The following is a 25147-nucleotide window of genomic DNA, read 5'->3' as shown; positions in this document are numbered from 1 at the left end:
GACCTACTCCCGGGGGGCTGGGACCACGTTCTCAGGCCGCATGGGGGGTGCACAGAGAACGTGGTCCTAGCCCCTGGGAGTAGGCCCAAACAGTCCCCCGCATGGGGGGAGGTAGAAGAGGGGGTGCAAAACAGGATAGAGGGGAACCCGGGATTGTGAGGATCCGACCGTCCCAGGGAGAGGGACGAGCGATCGTGCGGGGGGGCTCAGTCTGTACTTCCAGGGCCTACCTGCTTATTGATTGCATGGTGGAGTCTGGGGGGTCCCCCTGAAGGCCTTGGTCGCTCTGCTCGCTGTGCGGGGCTGCCATTTTCTTGTAGCTTCATGTACTACAGTGATCGGCGGCCATCTTGGTACATTGGCCATTTTGCGGTGGATTCTTTGCTTGGAATCTAGGTGGGAGTGCCTGGAGGCATTTTTCGGTGGGTGGAGCCTCTCCCTTCACCCTGGGCAGTTTCAAGCTCACTTCCTTTTGGAGAGCTGCTGCTGACACGGGCAGACATTCTGGGACAGTGAGTTCTGGGGGTCTCTCTGTTGGGGGTCTTCAGCGCGTGCCTAACCTTCGGGGGGCGCTGTAGCGCAGTGGGACAGTTTTTCTGTCATTTTTTTTAATTTTGCTGGCGGGTTCTTCTGGTGCAGTATGGACCCTGCAGGACATGTGTCCCCCCCTGACCCCCTCACGGAGGCCGCAGGGCCTTCCGGATCTCAACTGTCCACCAATGCAATTTTGGCGGTTCTGGAAGCATTTGTGTCCCGGGCAGAGGTGGCCTTGAGAGGGCGGGGTGCAAAGAAACTACCTCCACCTACTCCTGCCTCATCTAAGGTCAGTTACCTTGTGCACTGCCTCCTTGGATAATGAGGATGACATTTATACCTCCCCAGCCGCACAAGATAAGGCGCTGGTGGATGCACTGTTTGTTTCCGTGCGTTACACCCTGGAATTTGGAGGACGCGGCTGTGCCTGGGGCGCAGGTTGCTTTGGCACTCACATGCCATCCAGAGCGGAAAAGATTTTTCCCTTCCCAGCCTATTTTGCTAGCATGCGAGCGAGGTTTGATCTGCATTGGTGGCCACATGCGTAGCTGCCTGGGCTTCACCTCTTGTCTGGTCTGCAGTGGCGACCCTGTCGTGCGCTGCGTGTGTAGGGGAATCTGGATCCATGTGTGTGTCTAGTGCATAGGTCCCCTCCCACCACCAGAGGGCGCCTGCTCCCCTTCTCCCAGCAATACCACTTCCCTCTTTGTGGTCCTTTCTCTCAGTATGGGTGTGTGTATAGACTGTGTGTGTGTGTATATATATATATATATATATATATATATATATATATATATATGGCCAGGCGGAGCCTGGAGTTGTGGGAGGGGGGGAGGAGCCGCCTATTTAAGGTCAGGCCCCCCCCCTCTCTTCTGGGCTGCTGCAGGGTTTCGTCATTCATTTCTGTCACGCCCACTGGCAGGACCTCCAATTTCCCGCTCTCCCTCAGCAAAGAGCACCAGGAGGACGCTTCCGGGTCGGCCAGCAGGCACCTGGCATCCAGGTACACGGGGGGAGGCTGTGGCTTGGTCTCCCCCCTTCTTCCACCATCCTCCCCCGTCCCATTCTCCCATTTCTCCTCCCGTCAGTGACCATACTTATTGCACCTGCCAAGAGACTGTCCGTGACCTCCCTCGTGGGGCAGGATGGCGCCAGGGGGATCACGTCATCCCCGGGTCCCCGCACGCATACCACTCGGCCATCTGTCATTTCAGTCCCACTCACCAGCAGCATCGGTAGCTTCCGGGTCGTCCAGCAGGCACCCGGCAGCCACCGTTCCCCACCACCGGCCATCACTTCCTCGGGCTCCCTCACTCATGCGAGGCGGACCGCGGTTCTACCCACGCTTGGGCTCGCTCTGGCTGGTCGCTGCCTCTCTCCATCATCCTCCTGTCCCGAGGTGCCAGCTCTCCAGGCGCCTGCTAGGGGCGGTCCACGGCCTCCCTCATGGGGGGGGGCGGAGAGAGAGGATGTCATCCCCAGGTACCAGGTCCCGGCCTCCTGCACACACACCGCTCGACCATCCGTCTTCCAGGTGCCATGAAGGCACAAACAGCACTGTCAACTACTTTTACAAACGTTTCATGTAATTTGCATGCTTTTCCAAGGTAACACACCATACAACCCCCCCCCCCCCCCCCCCTTAGCTTAGGTCAGATCAATGACCATCAAGCTTCCCTAAGCCATGCCCATACATGCATTTCAGTCGAACCTTCACAACCCTGCAGGGACTGTCCATTGCAGCCTAGCTCTCCGTGTTCACATCCTCCCCAGCATGTATTCCTTTTAATGCCTTAAGCAGTTCGCATTGCTTCCCTGTTCACCCAACCAGCTGCCCTTCCATGCTATCAGACACAGCACTATTTAGTTGTGGCACCAGATTTCACTGCACGGCCAGCATCCTGGCCGTGTCACTTGTTATACAGGTTCGAACACGACGAGATTCCCCAGTTTACAGCCCAGCAAAAGGTATGGGCCCGATCTTATGGCGCTTCCAACACTCGTTGGCTTCCTGCTATCGTCGCAGAGACTTTGGGACCCAAAATGTATAGGGTCTGCCTGGAAGATGGTTCCATTTGCAGACGGCATGCGGACCAATTGCGTCCTCGTTCTCAGCTGCCTGAATCCCTGACATCGGCTGCACCGCCAGTGTCTCAAGGATCTGCTCCTACTGGATCAGGAGGCATTGAGACTGATGCTTGGGGGGACTCTGAACTTTTGAACTCAGCTCCAACAGAGCCCTACAGCCCTGGTCCAGAGGTCTGTTCACCCTCTGAGCTAGGGGATCCCCTCTTGGCCCCGCCGGTGTCCATTCTGGCCAGCCCTGCTTCCTCCGGCCCCGAGTCGCTGGGTGCCCGTCCTCAACGACACTGTCGTCCTCCTGACCGGTTTCAAATGCAAGACCGGTTATGAGACTTTCGACAGGCCCGCCGAAAGTGATCTGCTGCCATGTTCTCCCCGTAGCGTCCCTGGAAGTTGTTCTCACATCGGGAGACGCGGAATAAGCCATGTAAATCTCCTGAGTTGGAGGACTGTATTGGACAATTATTAGTTACTGTTTTATGCCTGTTCTCGTTTTGTTGTGGGTTTTTTTTTTTTTTAGTTTTTTGTTGTTTTTTTTTAGGGATGGATGGATTTATGGGTTCATAAAATGGCAATACATCTTTGAAGATTTGCAGCACCAAAAGCAAGACATTCCCTGTACACAGAGGTCATCAATAGGGTAAATTCGGCTATGTGCCCCCCCCTCCCAGGGGCGGATTGGCCACAGAAGCCTATCACTCACCTCAGCGGGGGACCACGCTCTCACCCTCTCATCCGGCCTCCAGACGTCGCCCGGGGCCTCGACGCACGCAGGACACCCTCCAACCACATACCTGGTTCATGTCCTGGAGAAATACGTACTTTCGGGGGGGGGGGGCGTTCTTGTCCATCTCCCTGTCCTTCCCTCAGTCGGAGTTTCTGGTGGGCTCTCATGTACAGCCCCGCTCGACACGCTTAGAGTTGGCGTCCGCAGGGCATGTCAGCGGTTGAGTCAGGCGCTTATGTCATCTCACTTCAAGGTGCCAACCACTCGTTAACCCATACAGGTGGCACGCACGAACATCATTGGATGTTCAGCCAAGCCTTTCAGTGCCCTCACATGTTATCACAGGCATGCTGTCTCACTTGGTCATACTCCTTCCATAATTACCTGGCTTGGGGGGGGGGGGGTAGTTAGGTAGGTCACTTTCACAGCTAGCCCAAGACCAACACCCATCCTCACGCGGAGGAACTACGCCCATCGGCCCAAAATCATAGCTAGCGTCTCGGTTACCCCGCTAGTGTAGAGAGGGTGTCACCTTCCAGAGGCCTACACCCCACCATTTCATTACTTGGCACAGCTCAGGGCCAACTCATAGACAGCGCCTCTACCTGTGGTGGGTTAGTCAGGGCCTCATGTCCCACTCTCCAGTACCGGTCTCCTCCGGGAAACAAAAAAAAAAAACATTGGGGGGGTCACGCCCGCCAGTCAAACGTTTTCGTCTGCTTATGTCCCATGACCTTTTTTCCTTCATGTTTTCCAGGATATCTCACGTACTCAGACATAGGGGATAGTTCCTCCCCAAGTCTTGACGACCCCTAGCCCGTCAAGGTCACGGTTTATCCCAAAGATCGCTGCCGAATTTAGATGGAGAGGAAGTCCGTTTCCGGCCATCGCCGGGAAGGCTGTACCTTTAAGGATATTGACGTCCAGTCCAGTTCCGCAGTTTTGGTCCGGCTCGCGGGGCAATGTGCGCGATGCCTTTGCCCCGGACATGGTATCGTGCACAACACATGGCATGACATCCACCTCGGCATCTATCTTGTCTTCCATCATCAATTGTTCAATCAAGGATAGAGTAATTAGAAACTCTGGCTCCTGCCCCCTTGGCATCCCTGGGTTTCCCTCCCTCCCAGGTTGTCGCCCTTGCTGTCTCCCAGGGTGTCGTCGCAGGCACTCTTGCCTCCCTGGCTTCCATGGCTCATTATCACACCAACTCACATGGTCCCTCTCAGCATCAAGAAAGACTGGAGGGCAGGGACATTAATCACATGACCCTGTTGCTTGCATCCCAGGACGTCGTAGGAAGTTAGACCTGTAACTGCGGCGACCTCTCCGTGGTAATCAAGGCCATTGACCCCAGGTTGGACAAGGAATGGTCCATCCCTGAGTTTGTGTTGGCTCTTGGACCATACAGGGACGCGATTGAATTTCTTTTCCCAAGCCTTAGGGAGGAATTTGCATTCGTACTTGTACAAGGTGGTTAATTTGAGGCACTAGTACAGGGGCCTGGCTTTCCACGATTACCATAGTTTTTCGGCCAAGGCGGCCGCCACCTTAGCCCAGTTCAACGCCTGGGCAGACTGGGGTTGTTCTCCCGCTACTTTGCCGGGCTCGCTCCACCGGCCTGCGCTAACTGTGCTCCCCTTTTTCCACCCCACTGGAGTGGCATATACTTGTTCATTCCGCCATTCACAGACCACTCTCCAGTATTCATGGACTGACGCGGCGGGCCATGCCGGGTTTGCGGTTTCTGGGGCCACAGGTGGCTCAGGGGTAGTTGACCGCCAGTAACCTCAAATCTGCCATCTTTCAACTCCACCTCGGGCCCCCCTTTTGAGATTTCCCCCATTGTGGCAGCTGCCAGGAAAAGGGGGGGGGGCGCCTTTGGTCGGGCCAAACCGTAAGTGCTTCACCGACAATATGACCACAGGGGTCACCTTTAAAGAGGGGTGGTTCTCCTCCCTCACCTTCATGAGTCGTGTCAGGAGGTTCTCTTGGCTGGCCTCCACTTTGCACTTCCACTTGGCTGTGAACACGTGCCAGGCATTCTTAACACAGCAGCTTCTGGCCGTTCTCGTTCCAATTTATAGGTCTTCTTCCAGGCACATCCCACGGCAGAGGAAGTCCAGGACGATCTACCACCGTTCCAGGAACTCATCCTGGTTTAGCTGTTCTCATGTCCCACCAGCACAGGCTAGCCCAGTTGGCTCTTTCGCCAACGCCGGACACTCTTTTGTGTGAGTCTGACCATCTTCGTCAGGTTCATCACGGAGGTCATTACTTTTTTTTTGGATCCATCGTCTTTTAAACATCATCGTGGCATTTTCTTCTTTTGCCATTTAAATCTGGCGCACAGTATTATTAAACTCTACCTCTCTAGAGTACAGTTTCATATCATCAACACGTACCTCCAGTCACGGTACATTCATGGCGCCAAGTCCCATCAAGAACTTTTGCAAGGCATCCTTCGGTTGGAAGGCCCACGTTTCGTCAACCTATCGACGGCAGCAGGTTCCGGGCCTTATCCAACGTGGCGGTCACTAAACTGTCCGAGGCAGGGACAAACGTTACCATCAAGACAGTCATTTATCCCGAATGGTGCTCGGTCCAGTTGCTGGGCCATCCTTATCTAGGTTTTGGCAGGGTAGGTCAGGGTCCCTCCCCTGCTGAGCCTTCACTGCAGGCCTCTCACCATGCCCAGGTTCATCAAGTACTTGAGAACCCCGCTGGGGGTGCAATCTCGCCTTCACCGTCATTCTTTTTCCGCTTAGGGGCAGCATTGATGACCTTCAGCCATAGCATTCTAGTGCACGTCATCAAGAGGCTGGGACGGTGGAAATTCTCCGCTTACAGCTGTTACATACCCCAAGCAGACAGCGAGCTCAGACAGACGTTCAGAGTTTAGCCAATGACTTTCCATTGCATCTCCTTTCCCTTGGGATACGACGCACTTGTATACGATGCACTTGTATTCAAGGTTACTTGCACGCTCTCTCTTTTTGCCCTCTTTATTTTACAGGCCTGCCCGAACGACGGTTTCGGCACGCTACAACGTAGGTTATGTTAATTATGTCATGTTCTCCATCTTGGCTCTTTTCCCTGACCACAAATATATATATATATATATATATATATATATATATATATATACACACACACACACACAGTATCTCACAAAAGTGAGTACACCCCTCCCATTTTTGTGAATATTTTATTATATCTTTTCATGTGAAAACACTGAAGAAATGACACTATGCTACAATGTAAAGTAGTGAGTGTACAGTTTGTATAACAGTGTAAATTTTCTGACCCCTCAAAATAACTCAACACACAGCCATTAATGTCTAAACCGCTGGCAACAAAAGTAAGTACACCCCTTAGTGAAAATGTACAAATTGGGCCTAATTAGCCATTTTCCCTCCCCGGTGTCATGTGACTCGTTAGTGATACAAGGTCACAGGTGTGAATGGGGAGCAGGTGTGTTAAATTTGGTGTTATCGCTTTCACTCTCTAATACTGGTCACTGGATTTTCAACATGGCACCTCATGGCAAAGAACTCTCTGAGAATCTGAAAAAAGAATTGTTGCTCCACATAAAGATGGCATAGACCAGGGGTCTTCAAACTATGGCCCTCCAGTTGTTTGGGAACTATAATTCCCATCATGCCTAGTCAGGTCTGTGATGCCAGAGTTTTACAATGCCTCATGGGATTTGAAGTTCTGCAACAGCTGGAGGGCCGTAGTTTGAGAATCCCTGGCCTAGACTATAAGAAGATTGCCAAGACCCTGAAACTGAGCTATAGCATGGTGGCCAAGACCATACAGCGGTTTAACTGGACAGGTTCCACTCAGAAAAGGCCTCGCCATGGTCGACCAAAGAAGCTGAGTGCACATGCTCAGCATCATATCCAGAGGTTGCCTTTGGGAAATAGACGTATGAGTGCTGCCAGCATTACTGCAGAGGTTGAAGGGGTGGGGGGGGTCAGCCTGTCAGTGCTCAGACCTAACGCCGCACACTGCATTAATCTGCATGGCTGTCAGCCCAGAAGGAAGCCTCTTCTAAAGATGATGCACAAGAAAGCCCACAGTTTTCTAAAGACAAGCAGACTAAGGACATGGATTACTGGAACCATGTCCTGTGGTCTGATGAGACCAAGATAAACGTATTTGGTTTTCATGGTGTCAAGCGTGTGTGGCGGCAACCAGGTGAGGAGTGCAAAAACAAGTGTGTCTTGCCTACAGTCAAGCATGGTGGTGGGAGTGTCATGGTCTGGGGCTGCATGAGTGTTGCTGGCACTGGGTAGCTACAGTTCATTGAGGGAACCATGAATGCCAACATGTACTGTGACCTACTGAAGCAGAGGATGATCCCCTCCCTTCAGAGACTGGGCCGCAGGGCAGTATTCCAACATAACAACCCCAAACACACCTCCAAGACGACCACTGCCTTGCTAAAGAAGCTGAGGGTAAAGGTGATGGACTGACCAAGCATGTCTCCAGACCTAAACCCTATTGAACATCTGTGGGGCACCCTCAAACAGAAGGTGGAGGAGCGCAATGTCTATAACATCCACTAGCTCTGTGATGTCATCATGGAGTAGTGGAAGAGGACTCCAGTGGCAACCTGTGAAGCTCTAGTGAACTCCATGCCTAAAAGGGTTAAGGCAGTGCAGGCAAATAATAGTGTCCACACAAAATATTGCCACTTTGGGCCTAATTTGGTCATTTTCACTTAGGGGTGTACTGACTTTTGTTGCCAGTGGTTTAGACATTAATGGCTGTGCGTTGAGTTATTTTGAGGGGACAGCAAATTTACACTGTTATACAAGCTGTACGCTCACTACTTTACATTATGGCAAAGTGTCATTTCTTCAGTGTTGTCACATGAAAAGATAAAATTAAAATATTTACAAAAATGTTAAGGGTGTTCTCACTTTTGTGAGATACTGTGTGTATGTATATATATATATATATATATATATTATATATATATTTTATATATATATATATATATATATATATATATATATATATATATATATATATATATATACACAGTGGGGATCGAAAGTTTGGGCGCACCCCAGGTAAACATTTGTATTAATGTGCATAAAGAAGCCAAGGAAAGATGGAAACATCTCCAAAATGCATCAAATTACAGAGTGGACATTCTTAAATATGTCATCAAAAGTTAGATTTTATTTCCATCATTGACACTTTCAAAATTACAGAAAACAAAAAAATGGCATCTGCAAAAGTTTGGGCACCCTGCAGAATTTATAGCATGCACTGCCCCCTTTGCAAGGCTGAGACCTGCCAGTATCATGGATTGTTCTCAATCATCGTCTGGGAAGACCAGGTGATGTCAATCTCAAAGGTTTTAAATGCCCAGACTCATCTGACCTTGCCCCAACAATCAGCACCATGGGATCTTCTAAGCAGTTGTCTAGAAAACTGAAACTGAAAATATTTGACGCTCACAAAGCTGGAGAAGGCTATAAGAAGATAGCAAAGCATTTTCAGATGTCAATATCCTCTGTTCGGAATGTAATTAACCACTTGCCGTCTGAGTACCGTAGTACTACTGCGGCAAAGTGGCTCGTTATCGTCTGACGACGTAGTACTACGTCATCAGACACTCCCCCTGCTCGGCAGCGCGCGCGCGCTGCCGGAGGCTCGCTCCCGCTGTTTTCAGTCACAGCGGGAGTCGGGCCAGGGGAGGAGCAGCGGCGATCGTTGCCGCTCTTCCCCGATCGTCGGGGATCTAGTGTGGAGATCCGCCCGCTTGTGTAAACACAAGCGGGCGGATCTCCCAAGTGACAGGCAGGGTCAGATTGCAGGGTTCAGCATAGCTGAACCCTGGATCTGTCCTTGTGTCACTCAGTCACCTCCCCCCACACATGTCAGTAAGCACCAGGCATACATTAACCCCTCCCTCTCCAATAAAATTAACCCCTTCCCTGCCAGTGTAATTTTTACAGTAACAGTGCATATATATAGCACTGATTACTGCAGTAATGTCACTGGTACCCCCAAAAGTGTCAAAAATGTCAGTAGAGTCCGATCTGTCCGCCGCAATGTCGCAGTCCCGCAAAAAAATCGCAGATCGCCGCCATTACGCGTTAAAAAAAAACACCAAAAATGACAGAAATCTTTCCCTTTGTTAGTAAACGCAATAACTTTTGCGCAAACCAATCAAAATATGCTTATTGTGAATTTTTTTACAAAAAAATTTAAAAAAAATTTGATTTTTACATTTTTTTGGGGGGAATTTCATATAAAAAAATGTGAAAAATATTGTTGTTTTTTCAAAATTTACGCTTTTTTTTTGTTTATAGCGCAAAAAGTAAAAATCGCACAGGTGATCAAATACCACCAAAAGAAAGCTCTGTTTGTGGGAAAAAAAGGACATAAATTTCGTTTGGGTATGGCGTCGCACGACCGCGCAATTGTCAGTTAAAGTCGCACAGCGCCAAATCGCAAAAAGTGGCCCAGACGTAAGACAGCAAAATGCTCTAGTGGTAAAGTGGTTAAGAAATGACAGTCATCAGGAATGGTGGAAGTTAAAGCAAGATCTGGAAGACCAAGAAAAATATCAGACAGAACAGCTCGCAGGAGTGTGAGAAAAACAATTCAAAACCCACGTTTGACTGCACGATCCCTCCAGAAAGATCTGGCAGACACTGGAGTTGTTGTACACTATTCCACTATAAAGAGATACTTGTACAAATATGGTCTTCATGGAAGAGTCATCAGAAGAAAACCTCTTCGACGTCCTCACCACAAAAATCATCGTTTGAACTTTGCAAATTAACATATAGACAAGCCTGATGCATTTTAGAAACAAGTTCTGTGGACCGATGAGGTTAAAATTGAACTTTTTGGCCGGAATGAGCAAAGGTACGTTTGGAGAAGAAGGGAAACAGAATTTAATGAAAATAACCTCTGGCCAACTGTTAAGCAAGGGGGTGGATCAATCATGCTTTGGGGTTGTATTGCAGCCAGTGGCACAGGGAACATCTCACGAGTAGAAGGAAAAATGGATTCAATAAAATTTCAGCAAATTTTGGATGGTAACTTGATGCCATCTGTGAAAAAGCTGAAGTTAACCACTTGCCGCCCGCCGTCAAATGACGGCGGAGCGGTGCGACCATTGTTCTGGGCGGACGTCATATGACGTCCGCCCATTCAAGCAGGGCAGGCGCGCGATCGTGTGCACGCCGCCCTGCACTGCCGGTGTCGGCGTGTCCCTGGGACACAGCCAGTCACTGGCAGGGGGGAAACAGCCAATGGGCATGGCTGTTTCCCACGTGATCGGCTGTGTTCCAATGACACAGCTGATCACAATAGCAAAGCCCGGAAGAAGACCGCGCATGTGCGATCGGGAGCGCGCAGCGGGGTCATGTCGGTGGCTCTGTGTTCCCTAGGAACACAGCTAGTCACCGGCAGTAGTAAACAGTCACTGACAGTGGCTGTTTACTATGTGATCGGCTGTGAATCCATTCACAGCCGATCACAAAATGTAAACACAGAGCAGTAACTCACTGTTACTAGCTCTTCTTCTGGAAACTGTGTGAGGAGAGCAGAGCCAGAAACAGTGAGTTACTGCTCTGTGTACCTATAAAAGTAAAATCACAGCAATAAAGGTCCCCACACAGTCCTCTGCCCCCCTGAATTGCACCTGTCACCCAACAGTCTCCTCATCATCAGTGCCCAGAAATTGCCACCCATAAGGCTAAGTTCACATGTGAGCGCAGCGATCGCGGCAGATCGCGCAAACAACGCATGACGCCCAAAAATGGTACAAGAACTTCTTTTGGGCGTCATGCGTTGTTTGCGCGATATTACCGCGATTCGGCAGGCGGAAATCGCGGCAACATCGCACAGCGTTTGGGGTGCTATTGCAAATCATGGGCAACGCACAGGCGCCCCGCGATTTGCAATGATTTCCGGATCGCGGGTAGAATCGTGGTGATTCTGCCCGCGATCGCTACGCTGACATGTGAACATAGCCTAAAGTTCACCGGTTACCAGAGACTGCCATCAGTACCGCCGTGCACCATCGCCCGTCACCTGTCACCCATCGGTGACCATCGCCCGTCACCTGTCACCCCATCAGTCATCGTCATCTGTCACCCCATCAATCATCGTCACTTGTCACCCCATCAGTGATCGTCACTTGTCACCCCATTAATCATCGTCACTTGTCACCCCATCAGTGATTGTCATCTGTCACCCCATCAATCATCGTCACTTGTCACCCCATCAATCATTGCCATCTGTCACCCCATCAATCACCTGTCACCCCATCAGTGATCGTCATCTGTCACCCCATCAGTCATCGTCATCTGTCAACCCATCAGTGACCGTCACCTGCCACCCATCAGTGATCATCCGCAGTCAACCGTCACCCGTCGCACAGCCCATCACAGCCAACATGTCAAAAAGGATGTACAGCAGCGAGGAGGCCCTTCGGGTCCTCTCCATGACTGATGAGAGCACCGGGGAGCTCTCATCAGTATCCGAATCCATATCCGAATCCGATTCGGAAATTTGACATCGCTAATAGTAGCGGATCGGAGATGGACTCGGACTATTCCTGTACACTTTCCTTTATAGAATGTATTTTGGGGTGCAATTTTTGCTATATACATGCAACCATTTACCGACCGCCTAACGACTATATACGTCGGCCATTAAAAGCTAAATACTGGGGTTATGGCAGCAGATAGCTGCCATAACCCCGGTATTTTTTTAAACGGCGGGCGGTCAGCTTTCAGATAAGGGTGGTCCCAGTGGCGGATTCGCAGCGGAATTACCCGTACGGTGCAGGGGAAGAGGTGCCCCCCCCCTCCCGCCGCGTCCCAGAGGTTTTCCCAGCTTACCGGACCCGCCGGCAGCGGGGAAAACTATCCGGCCCCGGATCCTCAGAGACAGGAAGTCGAGTGAGGGCAAGATGGCCCTCACTCGACTCTATGGTCTTGGAGGACCAGAGCTACGTCAAAAGTCGTTGCCTAGCAACCGTTTAAAGGGCCGCTTTTTTTTTTTCCTTTTTCAACAATTTTTTTTTTTTTTCTTTTTTAGTGTAGTTGTGAGGTGTGAGGTCTTTTTGACCCCAGATCTCACAATAAAGAGGACCTGTCATGCCTATTTCTATTACAAGGGATGTTTACATTCCTTGTAATAGGTATAAAAATGATCAAAACATTTTTTTTTAAAACTATGTAAAAATAAAAAAATAATAAATAAAATAAATAGGAAAAAAAAAAATTAAAGCGCCCTGTCCCCGTTAGCTCGCACGCAGAAGCGAATGCATACGCAAGTCCCCCCCACATATGTAAACGGTGTTCAAACCATACATGTGAGGTATCGCCGCGATCGTTAGAGCGAGAGAAATAATTTGAGCCCTAGACCTCCTCTGTAACTCTAAGCTGGTAACCTGCAGAAATTTTTAAAATGTTGCCTATGGGGATTTTTAAGTACCAATGTTTGGCGCCATTCTGTGAGCGTGCGCAATTTTGAAGCATGACATGTTGGGTATCTAATTACTCGGCGTAACATTATCTTTCACATTATGGAAAAAAATTGGACTAAATTTACTGTTTTCTTATTTTTTAATTAAAAAAAGTGAATTTTTTTCAAAAAAATTGCATTTGGAAGACTGCTGCGCAAATATGGTGTGATAAAAAATATTGCAACGATCTCCATTTTATTCTCTAGGGTCTCTGCTAAAAAAAATATATAATGTTTGGGGGTTCTAAGTAGTTTTCTAGCAAAAAAAAATGATTTTAGCTTGGGCCCAGTCTTAAAGTGTAGGGATAGGTGGGGTATGTTGGCGCTGCCGTTCCTTATACTGAGTGTGTGGGAGAAAGATATAACTGGTAATATAGAGAAAATGTGAATGCTTGTAACGTATATTAGGCCAATCAATGGTATAAATACATAAGAGAAATATTGGTCCTTATAAACACTGAATGTTTCCAACAATAAGCCACAGATATGTCACAGATAATTATTGGTGAACAATTGCCACTGGTAAAAATTAGTGTTAAATAAATAAATATAACTAATATATAGCTTAGAAAAACTGTAAACAGTACAAACAATTAATATAATAACAAGTGAATATTGCAGAGATAAAAAATCAATTAAAGTGACTCGTGCAATAAATAATATAGCCACTAGGTGGCAGTGCCAGTGTTAAATGTAAAAAGTAAAAGGATATCCAAGTGATGTTCTTAATATTCAAGTGTACAGGTGAAAAAGGTCTGTGCTGAGTGATATATACCACTCAATAGAGGTTTATACTTCAGAAAGATTACACAATAAGATGTGGGTATGGATATCCAAGTGAAAAAATATATAATTAGAAAAAAATATATATAAATGACTGTAGTGAATAGTGCCACATAAGTATCCTAAAAAAATCTCATAAGATTCCAAAGTGTAAATAATTAGTGAAATAAATAAATTTATCATTATTACCAGTCTTAAAGTGGATAAATGGACAACTTTGTGTAAAGTGCTACTTGGATGTTAGGCCTCTGTATGTGGCTAGGCTGTGTAAAAGTGTTACACATGTGGTATCGCCATACTCAGGAGGAATAGCAGAATGTATTTTGGGGTGCAATTTTTGCTATGTACATGCTATGTGTTAGAAATATTGCATAAATGGACAGCTTTGTGTAAAAAAAAATGCGTTTTCATTTTCTTTCCACATTTTCCAAAAACTTGTGGAAAAAAAATGACATATTCAAAAGACTCATTATGCCTCAAAAATTATACGTTGGGCTGTTTGCTTTCCAAAATGGGGTCATTTTATGGGGGTTTCCATTGTCCTGGTGCTCCAGGGCCTTCAAAATTGCGATAGGTTGTCAGGAAATTATATGTGTAATTTATGCTCCTAGAATGCCGGTCGGTGCTACTTGGATGTTAGGCCTCTGTATGTGTCTAGGCTGTGAAAAAGTCTCACACATGTGGTATTGCCATACTCAGGAGGAGTAGTAAAATGTGTTTTGGGGTGTAGTTGCAAGTATACATATGCTGTGTGAGAGAAATAACCTGTTAATACGTCAATTTGTAAAAAAAAAAAAAAAAATCTTCATTTTGCAAAGAGTTGTGGGAAAAAATTACAACTTCAAAAACTCACCATGCCCCTTATTAAATACCTTGGAATATCTACTTTCCAAAAATGGGTCATTTGGGGGGTATTTGTACTTTCCTGACTTTTTAGTGTCTCAAGAAATGAGATAGGCCTTCAGTACATCAGGTGTGATCAAGTGTGATAAATGTTCAATGATTAGCACCATAAATTGTGGACTCTATAACTTTCACAAAGACCAAATAATATAAACTTATTTGGGTTATTTTTACCAAAGATAAGTAGTAGTATAAATTTTGGCCAAAATTTGTGAAGAAAAATGACTAATTTGCAAAATTTTATGACAGAAACAAAGAAAAATGCGTTTTTTCGCATTATTTTCAGTCTTTTTTTATTTATAGCACAAAAAATAAAAAAAAAGTAGTGATTAAATACCATCAAAAGAAAGCTATATTTGTGTGAAAAAAGGACACAATTTTTTTATGGGTACAGTGTTGCATGACTGAGTAATTGTCATTCAAAGTGTGAGAGCGCTGAAAGCTGAAAATCGGTCTGGGCAGGAAGGGGGTGAAAGTGCACTGTAGGCAAGTGGTTAAAGAGAGGATGGCTTCTACAAATGGATAATGATCCTAAACACACCTCAAAATCCAAGGGGGATTACATCAAGGGGCGTGAACTGAAGGTTTTGCCATGGCCTTCACAATCTCCTGACCTCAACATAATTGAAAATCTATGGATAGACCTTAATAGAGCAGTGCGTGACAGACAGCCCAGAAATCTCAAGGAACTGGAAGACTTTTGTAAGGAAGAATGGGCAAAGATACCTCAAACAAGAATTGAAAGACTCTTGGTTGGCTACAAAAAGCGTTTACAAGCTGTGATACTTGCCAAAGGGGGCAGTACAAGATATATAACGCTTTGCTATCTTCTTATAGCCTTCTCCAGCTTTGTGAGCGTCAACTATTTTCAGTTTCAGTTTTCTAGACAACTGCTTACAAGATCCCATGGTGCTGATTGTTGGGGCAAGGTCAGATGAGTCTGGGCATTTAAAACCTTTGAGATTGACATCACCTGGTCTTCCCAGACGATGATTGAGAACAATCCATGATACTGGCAGGTCTCAGCCTTGCAAAGGGGGCAGTGCATGCTATAAATTCTGCAGGGTGCCCAAACTTTTGCAAATGCCATTTTTTTTTGTTTTCTGTTATTTTGAAAGTGTAAATGATGGAAATAAAATTACCTTTTGTTGACATATTATAAGAATGTCTAATCTGTAATTTTATGCCTTTTGGAGATTTTTCCATCTTTCCTTGTCTTCTTTATGCACATTAATACAAAGTTTTACCTGGGGTGCCCAAACCTTCGATCCCCACTGTATATATATATACACACAGTATGACACAAAAGTGAGTACACCCCTCACATTTTTTGTAAATATTTTATTATTACTTTTCATGTGACAACACTGAAGAAATGACACTTTGCTACAATGTAAAGTGGTGAGCGTACAGCTTGTATAACAGTCTAAAAATACCTCAACACACAGCCATTAACGTCTGAGCCGCTGGCAACAAAAGTGAGTACACCCCTAAGTAAAAAATGTCCAAATTGGGCCCAATTAGCCATTTTCCCTCCCCGGTTTCATGTGACTCATTAGTGTTACAAGTCTCAGGTGTGAATGGGGAGCAGGTTTGTTAAATTTGGTTTTATCGCCCACACTCTTTCATACTGGTCACTGGAAGTTCAACGTGGCATCTCATGACAAAGAACTCTCAAAGGATCTGAAAAAAAGAATTGTTGCTCTACATAAAGATGGCCTAGGCTATAAAAAGATTGTCAAGACCCTAAAATCGAGCTGCAGCATGGTGGCCAAGACCATATAGTGGTTTAACAGGACAGGTTCCACTCAGAACAGGCTTCACCATGGTCAACCAAAGAAGTTGAGTGCACGTGCTCATCGCATATCCAGAGGTTGTCTTTGGGAAATAGATGTATAAATGCTGCCAGCATTGCTGCAGAGGTGGGGGGTCAGCCTGTCAGTGCTTAGACCATATGCCGCACACTGCATCAAATTGGTCTGCATGGCTGTCATCCCAGAAGAAAGCCTCTTCTAAAGATTATGCACAAGAAAGTCTGCAAACAGTTTGATGAAGACAAGCAGACTAAGGACATGGATTACTGAAACCATGTCCTGTGGTCTGATGAGACAAAGATAAACATATTTGGTTCAGATGGTGTCAAGCGTGTGTGGCGGCAACCAGGTGAGGAGTACAAAGACAAGTGTGTCTTGCCTACAGTCAAGCATGGTGGTGGGAGTGTCATGGTCTGTGGTTGTATGAGTGCTGAGGTCACTGGGGAGCTACAGTCCATTGAGGGAACCATGAATGCCAACATGTACTGTGACATACTGAAGCAGAGTGTAAACCCCTCCGTTTGGAGACTTGGCTGCAGGGCAGTATTCCAACATGATAACGACTCCAAACACACCTCCAAGACGATCACTGCCTTGCTAAAGAAGCTGACTTACTTGGTTGAGATGAGGTCAAACGTGTGTGGTAGCAACAAGATGAGGAGTACAAAGACAAGCGTGTCTTGTCAAGCATGGTGGTGGGAGTGTCATGGTCTGGGGGGCTGCATGAGTGCTGCCGGAACTGGGGAGCTACAATTCATCGAGGGAACCATGAATGCCAACATGTGCTGTGACATATTGAAGAAGAGCATGATCCCGTCTCTTTGGAGACTGGGCCGCAGGGCAGTATTCCAACATGACAACGACCCCAAACATACCTCCAAGACGACCACTGCTTTGCTATAGTAGCTGAGGGCAGTGCTGTATCTTGGCCTAGGCCAACAAGGCCCAGGGCAGCACTTTGCAGGGGGGCAGCAAAAAAGCTGCACCCCGCACAAAAAAAAACAGCCTTCTCCCGGCTTCCGCACGAGAAGGGTCCCCGCTGGATTGCGCTACACTTTTAGTATAGTGCCAGTCTTATGGGGCGAATTGGGCAGGGTCCAGGAGGCGAGTCAGTCTGGAACCCCCAAAAAGCGGTCATACTGCTACCTGCCGGTATGATAATACCGGCCAGTGAGGACATTCAGACAGACCACAGGCCGCCGACCACACTTAATACAAATGGCCTGACAGACGCCAATGCTAATAAGTGTGGCACTGCACCCTAATGCTCTGCCTACCCTCCTCTGCCCCCAGGTATGGCAGACATTAAATGTCAATAATATAATTTATTTTCTTTAAATATCCTTGTCCTTGAGCAAGCATACTGAATTGCATCATATACAATTAAGACTTTTAATTGTATATGATGGCAATAATATCTTGGACCTGCTCACCTCATATGTGCTATCGCAATATGTCACTGGATTAGTAAGATTAGTCCAATCTTATAAGATATTTGGACTTGTGTTTGCTGCCACTGATCATTTCATTTATTAGTATAAAGACTATGGGCTTCCTAGTCATTATACAAATAAGTGAAATAATACTATAATTACAGTCAGTGGCAGCAAACACAAGTCCAAATATCCTAAAAGAAAGGAGTAACCGTACTAATCCAGTGACATAAGGCTGTACTAATGGGCACTGATAAGGCTGCACTGATGGCCACTGATGAGGCAGGACTTATAATCTGCACTGATATGATGCACTGATGGACGCTTATAGGCTGCACTGATGGGCACTAATATGCTCTGATGGCCACTGATGATGCGGCAAAGGTGGATACTGATAAACTGCTCTGATGGGCACTAATGAGGCTGCACTGATATGGTGCACTGATGGGCACTGATGAGGCTGCACCAATAAGCTTCACTGATGGGGCTGCACTGATATGCTGCCCTGATGGGCACTGATATGTTGCACTGATGGGCACTAATAGACTGCACTGATGGCCACTGATGAGGCAGGACTGATAAGCTGCACTGATGGGCACTGATCTGATGCACTGATAGGCTGCACTGGTGGCCACTGATGGGGCTGTACTGGAGGCCACTGATGAGGCCGCAGTGATATGCTGCACTGATGGGCAGTAATGAGGCTGCACTGATGAGCACTGATGAGGCTGCACTGATGGGCAATGTGGTTGTGGTCTGTGGTTTACAGATGACAGGGCGGGTCATAAACAGGAAAGGGTGTGACCTTTACAGGAAGGGTGGGTCATATTTAAATTAGGGGGTGCCCAAGTTTAGTCAGGCCTAGGGCAGCACAAAACCTAGATACACTACTGGCTGAGGGTAAAGGTGATGGACCTTGCCAAGCATGTCTCCAGACCTAAATCCTATTGAGCATCTGTGGGGCATCCTCAAACGAAGGGTGGAGGAGCGCAAGGTCTCTAACATCCCCCAGCTCCGTGATGTCGTCATATAGGAGTGGAAGAGGACTCCAGTGGCAACCTGTGAAGCTCTGGTGAACTCCATGCCCAAGAGGGTTAAGGCAGTGCTGGAAAACAATGGTGGCCACACAAAATATTGACACTTTGGGCCCAATTTGGACATTTTCACTTAGGGGTGTACTCACTTTTGTTGCCAGCAGTTTAGACATTAACGGCTGTGTGTTGAGTTATTTTGAGGGGACAGCAAACTGTTTAACAAGCTGTACACTCACTACTTCACATTGTAGCAAAGTGTCATTTCTTCAGTGTTGTCAGATGAAAAGATGTAATAAAATATTTACAAAAATGTAAGGGGTGTACTAAGGGGTGTACTTACTTTTGTGAAATACTGTATATATATATATATATATATATATATATATATATATATACAGTGCCTTGCGAAAGTATTCGGCCCCCTTGAACTTTTCGACCTTTTGCCACATTTCAGGCTTCAAACATAAAGATATAAAACTGTAATTTTTTTGTGAAGAATCAACAACAAGTGGGACACAATCATGAAGTGGAACGAAATTTATTGGATATTTCAAACTTTTTTAACAAATAAAAAACTGAAAAATTGGGCGTGCAAAATTATTCAGCCCCCTTAAAGGCCCGTACACACGTACCGATCGTCAGCCGACAGAACGTCCTACAAATGTTCGCGGCTGGCGTGTTTGTTGTTTGTCTGTTGAAAAGTGCTCAAAACTTGCCCAGGACATTTGTCTGCCGACAGAAAATGACGTCACTACGTTCCACGCACGTTCGCCGCTACAAAAGAGGAAGTGAGTGTTTGGCCGTGACCCTTCTGGGCATCTCGCGCTGATTTCGGTAGCATTTGTTTGGTTGACGACATTTCGCTATTTTCCGAGACATCGTTCGAGAATTTATTATGGCGACCGTGAATTCGTCCGTTGCTGTCGTTAGTGTTGGAGTTTTGGCTCTGAGACGACGTACGAGCAATAGGAAGAAGAAGCGGACCTCCTGGACGAAAAATTGGTTGCTTAACCGTGATCAATTTTCTCATATGTCCTTGCTGAGGGAGCTCCAGGAAAATAATCCTGATGACTTCAGGAATTATTTGAGGATGACGGATCCCATCTTTTACCGTCTTCTTGCCCTGGTGTCCCCCTATATTCTGAAGCAGGATACTTGTATGCGGCTTGCAATTACTCCTGAGCAAAGGTTAATTGCGACGTTGAGGTATCTTGCAACAGGGAGAAGCCTGCAGGATCTGAAGTTCACCACAGGCATCTCCCCCCAAGCACTTGGAGTCATCATCCCTGAGACCTGCTCTGCCATCATCAAGGTCTTGCAGAAGGACTATATCAAGGTATGTTTGATTTTTTACATTACATGTATTAGTTGTTTCACCAGAATTATTAGGTTTTTGGATGTACAGCAATTGACACAGGCCATTATTTTGTAACTACCCTTTGTCCGCATGCACATAGTAGTAAAGATGTAGATTGTCTTAACCATTTGTAAAATTACCCACTAACCACCCCAGCATTTTCTCCTATGTGTCCCTAAACGCATTGCCTGTTAACAGTATTTTTAATTTGGGTCATTTTATTACTTTTTCTCAAACAATTATTCCTTGGCCAATGTTTTATTACCTAGTTTATGATTTATCTAAAATACATCAGTCCATCCATTCCCACCTATGATTGTGTATGTTTATGTAATGATGTTAAAACCTTCACTGACCACAAGCCCTTATTGATGTATAAATGCCCAGTTTTACTTACCCATCCCCCACCCACATGCTAAATCTCAAAGTCAGCATATACCAAAGCTCAAGCTCTGAGGTCTTCAAACTACGGCCCTCCAGTTGTTCAGGAACTACAATTTCCATCATGCCTAGTCATGTCTGTGAATGTCATAGAATTACAAGGCCTCATGGGATGTGTAGTTCTGCAACAGCTGGAGGGCCATAGTTTGTAAATCTCTGCTCTAGCTGGTGAGTATAATGGGCCATACACACTATAAGATTGTCAGAACAATTTATCCTTCCGATTTACCTAAACCAAATAATATGAGGTCCAACAAACACTTTCAAATCCTATGCAATCTGGTAGGCCCTTGCACTACATAGAAAAGGTAAATCTGCAGGAAAAAGTCTTCAGAGAATCTTATAGTGTGTATGGCCCTTTACAATATAAGAACAATAGGAGGTTGAAAATAAATGTATGTATATGTTACATCCCCTAATCCAAACGTTTGCCTTCCTGTTGTTTATATTTTTAACAAGTTGCATAAGCATTTAACAGACAACTGTGTGTGTAATTAATAATGTGATGTGCTCAAGCACTCATTTTTTTTTTTTTTGTTTCCCCACAGTTTCCTTCAAACGCAGAGCAATGGCTGGAGATTTCTGCTCAATTTCTGGAGAAGTGGAATTTTCCCAATTGTGGGGGTGCTATTGATGGGAAGCACGTCCGCATTGTCCCCCCTCCGAATTCCGGCACATTTTATTATAATTATAAAGGTTTTTTTAGTATAGTCATGCTAGCCATAGTTAATGCAAACTATGAGTTTATTTATTTGGATATTGGCAAAAATGGCCGCAATTCGGATGGGGGAGTTATTGAGCAGACGGAGTTCGCTCGTCGTCTAAAGAACGGCACTCTGAACCTGCCATCCAGGGAGCAAACTGTTGAGGGTATGAGCTTTGTGTTTATCGCAGATGATGCTTTTGCGCTTGGGGAGCATCTCATGAAGCCCTACCCTCAGAGGAACCTCACCCCCGACCAAAGGATTTACAACTACCGGTTGTCCATAGCTCGCAGAGTTGTGGAGAATGCCTTCGGGATAATGGCCAACCGGTTCCGGATATTCCTGACGTCCATACACCTGGCACTGTACAAAGTGGATAATGTGGTCTTGTGTTGCTGCATTTTGCACAACTTCCTACGCAGGAATGTACACAATTATGTTTTGCAGCAACTGGATACAGACCCTGCTATGCCAGGTACAAGTGGAGAGGCCCAACCTCCAGACCAAGTGGAGTCCATGACGTCAATGCAAGTTGGACGGTCAGGATTGGCATCACACAGGGCCCGTCAGATCCACCAGGAATATCTGGACTATTTCTTGGGGAGAGGAGCTGTGTCATGGCAGCAATCAATGTCACACACACATTAATGTTGTTAAAGATTTGACACACAAGATAAATGTCAGCGATCTATTATTTTAGAACACATTAAACAAAAATTGCTATGATTCTGTATTGTGGATTCTAATCATTTGGGCACATATGGCCAATGTAATTTTTGGTGTAAATCATGTGTTATATATGTGTGACTTTGGAAGGGTTAATACATTCATCATTGGGTTTCTTTGCTGTAGTCTCTCACCAGCTGATCCAAAGTGATGATGGCCATGTGTTATTTTTTAGCCAGTGGTGTAAATACAAGGGCCTTCTGCACCCCATAAAATTTCCACAAACCCTCTCACATAGAGAACTAGGTCACACCCAAGGTTCATCTAATGTCATCTTACATTGGTGGTCATTGTCCAGAAGGTGCCCATACTATATATTTCATATAATACATTAGGGTATTAACAACGTACCTACACCTGTTATGTTGTGTTCATTTATGACATCCTTCTCACTGCCCACCAATGTTAGGATATTTCAGTGTTATGTGAAACTTGATCATTGTTCATCTCAAAGTGTTATATATATATAGGTAATGGAAAGTGAACTAGAGCAACGAACAAGCAATACACTATAGATTACACTGATCTCCCTACACTGATTGCTACTGGCAATATCAATGCCATATTGAATCCTAGGACTGCTAGTACCTTGAGTGTTGAGTCACACTTATGCGATGTGGGAAGTCTGCGACTTTGCAGCCTTCCAGCATTGCATAAGGGTGACCCGCCACTTACTTTCTGCACAGGATTTTATTCCACAAGTGTTAAGCACTGTGCGATCCAATACAGATACATCCGAAATAAAGGGTCATGTGCGACTTGTATGCGTGTTCATTGCGAATGTAGCCATACAAAGTGTATATGTCTCAATTCACACTGCACATCTGATGGCATGTAATATCGTAGCGCACTGCTCCTTTATTACATGCGATCAGATGTTCATGCGAAAATCATCTATACAGTTTGTATGGCTCAATTCGCACTGCACTCGCACAAAAGTCGCACATGATGCATTTATTCAGCCGCATCAGGATAGGATCGCACAGTCGTTCAAACTTGTGTGATCCGATCCTGTGTGAAATGTCAGATTGCACTGTGATATGCGTTAAAACTGGGGGTATCTTTAACATTTCATTGACACCTCCAGCAACTCGCATATGGCAGTGTCCAAAATGCTTTCATTAACATGTAAATATGGGAATAGGACAGCCATCATACATTTAGTGCTTCTTTACACAGCTTTAGACCTCGACCCCCCAACGAAAGTCTAATAAAGAATTGACCACACATTGTTGAATGTAAAAATGTTTTAGTATCAAACATTCACAGGGTTAGGGTTAGGGTTAGGGTGTTGTAAAGTGCTTTTCCCACTCTTTAACATCTGAGTGTCATAAAACTGGCATAAAAGATTATATAAAATTTTGAACATCAGGAACATCCCAATACAAACATTAAAAACTTTTAAAAAATTTTTTTTAGAATTTGCCAAGCATGTCCACAAAATCACGCATTTTGGTTTGCTATGCCGTTGCAGTCTCCTTTATTTGCTCTAGGTCTGAGCAGCATTGAAGAGCCTCACGGGTCAATTTGGCCAAAGTGCAACTATGTAATACATGATCTGGAAAATAAAATACAACGGAGTCAATGTGAATCACCTACATGAGGTCATAATAGAGAAACATTTGGTGTGCAGGTAATCTTAAAATCCTCTCGAGTTAATACCTATCCTGTTCTTATGCTCTTTTGCCCTAGGCTCTTCTTCTTCCTCCTGTCCTCCTCCAGTGCTGTTGCTGATGATTCTGACGGTCTCCTGAGCTTACTATATATTCATTAGGGGTGTGAACGCATGATGACGTCATTGTGAGGGCATGGTCGTAATGTATATATATTAAGATGCAGAGACCAGAGACGGGCAGAATGCACGGCAACAGCATCGGAGGAGGACAGGAGGAAGAAGAAGAGCCTAGGGCAAAAGAGCAGACAACATAAGAGCAGAAGATTGGACAGCAGAAGACTGGAGAGGAGAAGATCCAAAGAGCAGAGTGGAGAAGACCGGATGAAGATCTTTAAGAACATTTCATAAACGTCTCCTGTCGTTATTTACATACACTTCCATTTATGTGGTTAATGTGTAGGGGTACTATGTACCCCATACCCATTCACATAGTGATTGGGGTCTGGGATCTGGGGGCCACCCTTTGTTAAAGGTTGCTTCCAAAGTCCTAGGAACCCCCTGGCCGCATGACCCCCCAAAACCACCAGACAGGGTTGTGGGGATGAGGCCCTTGTCCTCCTCTACATGGGAGCAAGGTGCTTTTGGGTGTGCGGTGCAGAGGCCCCCTGGCCCAAAGCAATAAAACCCCCCCATGTTGAGGGCATGTGTCCTGCTGTGGTCCAGGGGGTGTTTGGTCCGCTTGCTCGTTCTCTTTCCTGGCCTGACAAGCTGCATGCTTGGATAAGGGTCTGGTAGGGGTTTTGGGGGTAACCCACGCTGTCTTTTTGTTGTGGGCATACCCTCAAACTCAATACCACACACCAAAGGCCTGGTTGTGAACTTGGGGGGGACACCCACGGTGGGTTATTCAATTTGTCTGTGTAGTTCCCCCTCAAAAAGCTTCACAGCACAAGTGGCCCCGCAAGTCAGAGCATCCTGATCCGACTTACGGTGCCACTTCCATTCAAATAAAGAGGCTCCCATAGGGAACTAGTGTTGACAATTGGAGGCTACAAATAACACTGATAAAAATCATTATAAAAAAACCTACGTGGGCACACAACTGGCTCTCTGACACTTGGTCCTGGATCCTCCACAGTTTCGGAAGTGGCTTCCACGCTGCTTGCCAAGTTGCCAGGAGATCGGGGTTCTGACATGGCTGGGGATGCCACATCCTGGCATGACGCAACATCTGCAATGTAAATTTGTAAGGGAATACAAGAATATAAGGTTAAACAATCATTGCAAATACACATATTTCTATGATCCCACTACACAAAAATTTGTGCCTACCAACCTTCTTGTTGCTCTGGTGTCTGGTCACTTGTTGGCTCCACCAGGATTATTTCCGGAATAATGTCTTCATCTACATAATACAAAAAAGTTGCCATATCATAAAAGTCACAAGAGGTACATTTGTTAGGACATGGTGCCCTGCTTGATAG

At 46.0% G+C, this 25147-nt stretch overlaps 1 protein-coding gene across 1 annotated transcript in view; it reads left to right on the top strand.

Annotated features, from left to right (window-relative positions):
• Positions 1–640: 640 nt before the first annotated feature.
• Positions 641–25147, top strand: part of LOC309544352 (uncharacterized protein) — a gene marked incomplete at both ends in the record, with an annotated part of 61532 nt that continues 37025 nt past the window's right edge. Inside the window, 2 exons of the mRNA XM_082243251.1 lie at positions 641–823; positions 21167–21748. Coding sequence (XP_082099377.1) covers positions 641–823; positions 21167–21748 — 765 coding nt within the window. The remainder of the gene's footprint in view (positions 824–21166; positions 21749–25147) is intronic.

The sequence above is a fragment of the Pelophylax lessonae genome (genome assembly GCF_965119305.1).
Source record: "Pelophylax lessonae genome assembly, chromosome: 1".
Lineage (NCBI taxonomy): Eukaryota > Metazoa > Chordata > Amphibia > Anura > Ranidae > Pelophylax > Pelophylax lessonae.
The sequence above is the reverse complement of the archived record's forward strand: the minus strand, read 5'-3'. Positions and strand labels throughout refer to the sequence as shown.